Source organism: Pseudophryne corroboree, chromosome 9, assembly GCF_028390025.1.
Source record: "Pseudophryne corroboree isolate aPseCor3 chromosome 9, aPseCor3.hap2, whole genome shotgun sequence".
NCBI lineage: Eukaryota > Metazoa > Chordata > Amphibia > Anura > Myobatrachidae > Pseudophryne > Pseudophryne corroboree.
In genome coordinates this window covers 26,936,294-26,941,250 of record NC_086452.1, presented here as the reverse complement: position 1 = coordinate 26,941,250, position 4,957 = coordinate 26,936,294, and the positions used below count along the sequence as shown (strand labels likewise).

The 4,957-nt window shown below is 50.7% G+C and overlaps 1 protein-coding gene across 3 annotated transcripts in view; it reads right to left on the bottom strand.

Annotated features, from left to right (window-relative positions):
* NEGR1 (neuronal growth regulator 1) overlaps positions 1–4,543 on the bottom strand; it is a 748,460-nt gene extending 743,917 nt beyond the window's left edge. Inside the window, exon 1 of one of the 3 annotated variants that reach the window (XM_063939089.1) lies at positions 4,144–4,543. In XM_063939089.1, the coding sequence (XP_063795159.1) occupies positions 4,144–4,325 (182 nt within the window). In that variant the 5' untranslated portion in view covers positions 4,326–4,543. The remainder of the gene's footprint in view (positions 1–4,143) is intronic. The other 2 variants (XM_063939088.1, XM_063939090.1) reach the window with 2 other exon arrangements.
* Between the last annotated feature and the right edge of the window lie 414 nt (positions 4,544–4,957).

The window sequence follows — 4,957 nt, the reverse complement described above, 5'->3', positions numbered from 1 at the left end:
AGGGCCTGTATTTCATAATTACAGGCCGTGGAGAAGTTGAATGATCATATTTTCGGGAACCATCGCAGAGTGACAATCTGCGGCAATAGGGTTTAATGAGCGCTCCGCCTGTGCATTTTGCAAAACCGCACGAATGTAAAACTAAATCAAGACCAGCAAAATGCAGTTAGCTAGTGCGGTCGTGCCTCCCAGTTTGCATTAATCTTATTCTTGCATCTCACCGGCGGAGTGAAATCTCATCGAGCTGAGGCTATTGTCAATGCAAAATGCTGGTAATACACAGGAATATCTTTGATGATGCAGGGGAGGAAGACTAGAAGGATTTGGGTACAGTGCATCCTGGAGACTGGATAGGGCTCTACTGAAGATAAACACACACAAATCTCACCGTGGATGTGTTTCCAGGCTGCACAGCTAAATAAAATGACACACTTAAGTGCATTGTGCCATGCATGGAAAGTGAATTCAATTTTGCAGTATCGAATAGGGTAAACCCTGAATATTTGCAGCCAGCCAAGAGGAGCTATATGTACCGTAATACAGTGCCAAAGCTACGGCACAGCTATTTACTAAATTATCCTGGGCAAAGAGATAAAAACAAGGAAAATGCATCATTATACTAGAGGTCAACACACAGGAGATCAGACTGATTTGTACTCAGGCTACGGGTGCACACTGGATTGCACATTAGATAAATGCAATCTCCATTCTCTTGCATTCTGAGTCCTATCTGTCTCTGCTGAATCACACCTCACTTTCACAGACACTTTGCCGATTCCGAACAGCAAAACCCTAATTCCAAGACTTAACCCATTCCGTCCGTGATACATGCTGTGCAAACGGCGCTTACAGTCCATGTGTCTGAGATCGTTCTGCTACCCAAAGAGTTAATTTTTCTGCTCTGAATTAGAAAAAAAAAAAACAAAGTCAGGTTTTTAAAGAAATTTAAAAAAAATTCAATAAAAACAATCAAAATGTGAGCATCTCCAATCACTTATGCATATTTATTCAATGCCGCGCTAATCATGTTAAATAAGACAAAACAAACCCCTACCTAGGTCCCAATGGCAGGCGGCATTGTAATTACATTCACATCGCTTGTGGCGAAAAGCGAACACATCAAAGTGGCTGTGAGGACGGATAAACACATTTGTGTCTATTTTTATGAGAAGTGAAAGGACAACACTGCAACATGGAGGAGAAATGGGACCTGGAATACACAGTATCGATGATAATTCCAAGTAGAAATGCAGAAAGTTGGGGAAGGTGGGGGGGGGGGGATTCATCGGTGAGCAGGAAGGGGCAGCACAGAGCCTGTCAGGGCTGCAACAGCTTCTCAGCACCATATGCGAACACCATTCATTAAGATAAGACATTAGTAAGGTTTAGCCTATAATCTCCGTCTGGTAATGACTCAAAGTAGGGTAAGGGCTGAATCCAATGAAAACAGCACATTTACAAACCGATAGATAGATAGATAGATAGATAGATAGATAGATAGATAGATAGATAGATAGATAGATAGATAGATAGATAGATAGATAGATAGATAGATAGAATTTCTTTATATATGACCCATACAGTAAGATCTATATGATATTCTTGCCCTGAATGAATCATATATCAGAGGTGCAGTGAGATGATCGTCAGAGCTAACACACAGAGACTGGCTGTTGACATGCAATTAATGTACAGTATGTATGAATTAAATAGTGGCAATAGATTGTGCAAATGAACATGTACCAATGGGATAGTGTAACACAACCAATGCTTGCTGGTCACCAGTGTCCTGTACATATACGTGCTGTGCAGGCAGTATACTTGTTTTTTTATGAAGTGTCATTACTGAATAGAAGACAAGGAGCTTAGTGAGTGCTCCCTCTCTACCTGGAGTAATGGCTGGAGGTATAATCTCGTCAGCACTGGTAAATCCAGCAAGCTAATGATCATAGCATTACAGTAGGTTGCCTCATTAGGACTTAGGAAGATGCAAAGACCAGCTCAGTGTAAGACGGTTTATACACAATTAGCAGACAGCAGCAAGTTTGAGTGTTGCTCGCAGGACTGGCGGTGATGGATTTTGCAATGACGGTGACAATATCACAGCAGAGGTTGCTATGTGCAATACACAGACAGGCTAATACAACACGGGAACATCCCAGCCACGGACACACTGCTCAGGGCACAACAGTTGTGTATTTGCAAATGCTGAAGAATTCTCTTTGCATGGATGAAGAGCCTCGGAGGCATTTGGCAGATCGGGGAGAGAGTCTCTCGCTGAGAGTTGGCCAGTGGCTGCAAATGCACAAAGCATCTCTACAACTGCGCTGCATGAGCAAGTGGTGTTGTATGGGGGGGCGCTTTGGGGTACAAGCAGAGTGCAGACGGTTGGAAATAACAAACACACAATTGATGTGCACTGGAAGGTGTTGCTGTTGTGTTATCCATCATTGAGTAACAGGGATACAAGCAATGAGAGCAAACAACATACAGGATGGCTATAGGAAGCCATTAACCCTTGCAACGGAACCATTAACCTTTGCAGCGCAGCCACTAGCCCTTGCAATGCAGTAATTAACTCTTGCAATGCAGTTGTTGACCCTTGCAACTGCAGTCATTAACCCATGCAATTGTAGGTATTAACCCCGCAGTAGCAATGGTTCGGCAGTGTATATAAGGCAGTGTTAGCGGAGCCATCCTCAGCGAAGCCTAGGGAAGCAAAGTAATTAACCCCTTCTCTCCGCAAGTTACACAACTTACACTCTCTTCCCAAAAGCAGAGCCTTTCCTATCCGCACAGCTCCCCCTATCAGCCGGCACTCACACGTCAATAACAAACCTGGGGCACCTACAGGCTCATCAGACCAGGCAACAAGGAGCGGTGGGGGTAGTAGTGGTAATGGTGGGGGTAGTAGTAGGGGTATTGTGGTAGTGGTAATGGTGGGGGTACTAGTACAGGTATTGGTGGTAGTAGGGGTAATGGTGGGGGTAGTAATAGTGGTAGTGGGGGTAGTAGTGGTAATGGTGGGGGTAGTGGTTGTGGGGGTAGTAGTGGTAATGGTGGGGGTAGTAGTATAGTGACTGGATGAAGAACTAGAGACAGAAGTAATGAGCATCACACCCCAGGCTGGGGACACAGAGTATCACACCCCAGGCTGGCACACAGAGCATCACTCCCAGGGCTGGGGACACAGAGTATCACACCCCAGGCTGGGCACACGGAGCATCACTCCCAGGGCTGGGGACACACAGAGTATCACACCCCAGGCTGGGCACACAGAGCATCACTCCCAGGGCTGGGGACACACAGAGTATCACACCCCAGGCTGGGCACACAGAGCATCACTCCCAGGGCTGGGGACACAGAGCATTGTACCCCTGGCTGGGGAAACACAGAGCATCACACCCAAAGCTGGGGACATACAGAACATTACACCACAGACTGCGCAGACAGAGCATTACACCCCAGGTTGAGGGGGGCACAAAGCATCACACCCCTAAATGGGGGTAGCAGAGTATTACATCCCAGGTTGAGGGGGCACAGTGCATCACTCCCCGGCTGAAGGGGAGCAGCACAGAAATCACACCCCAGTCTGAGAGGGCAGCAGAGCATCACACCCCTGACTGGGGCAGCAGAGCATCACACCCCTGACTGGGGCAGCAGAAACCATCACACCCCTGACTGGGGCAGCACAGAGCATCACACCCCTGACTGGGGCAGCACAGAGCATCACACCCCTGACTGGGGCAGCACAGAGCATCACACCCCTGACTGGGGCAGCACAGAGCATCACACCCCTGACTGGGGCAGCAGAGCATCACACCCCTGACTGGGGCAGCAGAAACCATCATACCCCTGACTGGGGCAGCAGAAACCATCACACCCCTGACAGGGGCAGTAAAGAGCATCACACCCCTGACAGGGGCAGCAGAGCATCACACCCCTGACAGGGGCAGCACAGAGCATCACACCCCTGACTGGGGCAGCACAGAGCATCACACCCCTGACTGGGGCAGCACAGAGCATCACACCCCTGACTGGGGCAGCAGAGTTTCACACCCCGCGCCGGGGGGCAACACAGAGCATGACTCCCCGGGCTGGAGGGGCGCAGCACAGAGGATGACAGCACACACAGCCTCCTACCTCAGCATAGCCGTCTCTCCTTGCCTGACGACGACCAGGTTGCTGTCCGCTGGCCGGGGGTAGTCCATGCTGTGCCCGCCGGGCATGCAGGAGGGCAGCAGGCAGCAGACGCTGAGGAGGACGGCGGCCAGCCACTGGTTCGTGCAGCAAGCGGCTCCCTGCACCAACATCATCATGTCCATCACTGCCGGGGCTGCCCCTGTCAGCCCGGGATCCCTGGCAGCGGCGGCGGCGGCGGCGGAGCGGGAGGAGGATCCGGAGCGGGAGGAGGAGGAGGAGGCTCGGTGCTGCTGCTGCTGCTGGTGCTGGAGAATGAGCGGCTGCGGCAGCGCACGGCCCCCAGGCTCTCAGCCGGTTGCCATGCGGCCGTTTCCTTAGCAACCGCAGCCGGGGAGTAACTGCTGGTGATGGAGCAGAGAGAGAGAGAGTGCAGCACTCACACTCACACCGGGCACTCCCCCCCTCACACGCTGCACTCTGCAGCCCGGCACAGGGAGGGTTAACTGAGGGCTGCTGCGGGCAGGGGCAATTACTGACAGGACAGGGAGACAACTTTTCATCAGTGACAGTCAGTGACGTATTACCAGCAGCAGTGCCCCCATATACCTGTACCAGTGCCCCATATACCTGTACCAGTGCCCCCATATACCTGTACCAGTGCCCCTGCTTCCATATACCTGTACCAGTTCCCCCATATACCTGTACCAGTGCCCCCTCCTTCCATATACCTGTACCAGTGCCCCCATATACCTGTACCAGTGCCCCCTCCATCCATATACCTGTACCAGTGCCCCCTCCATCCATATACCTGTAC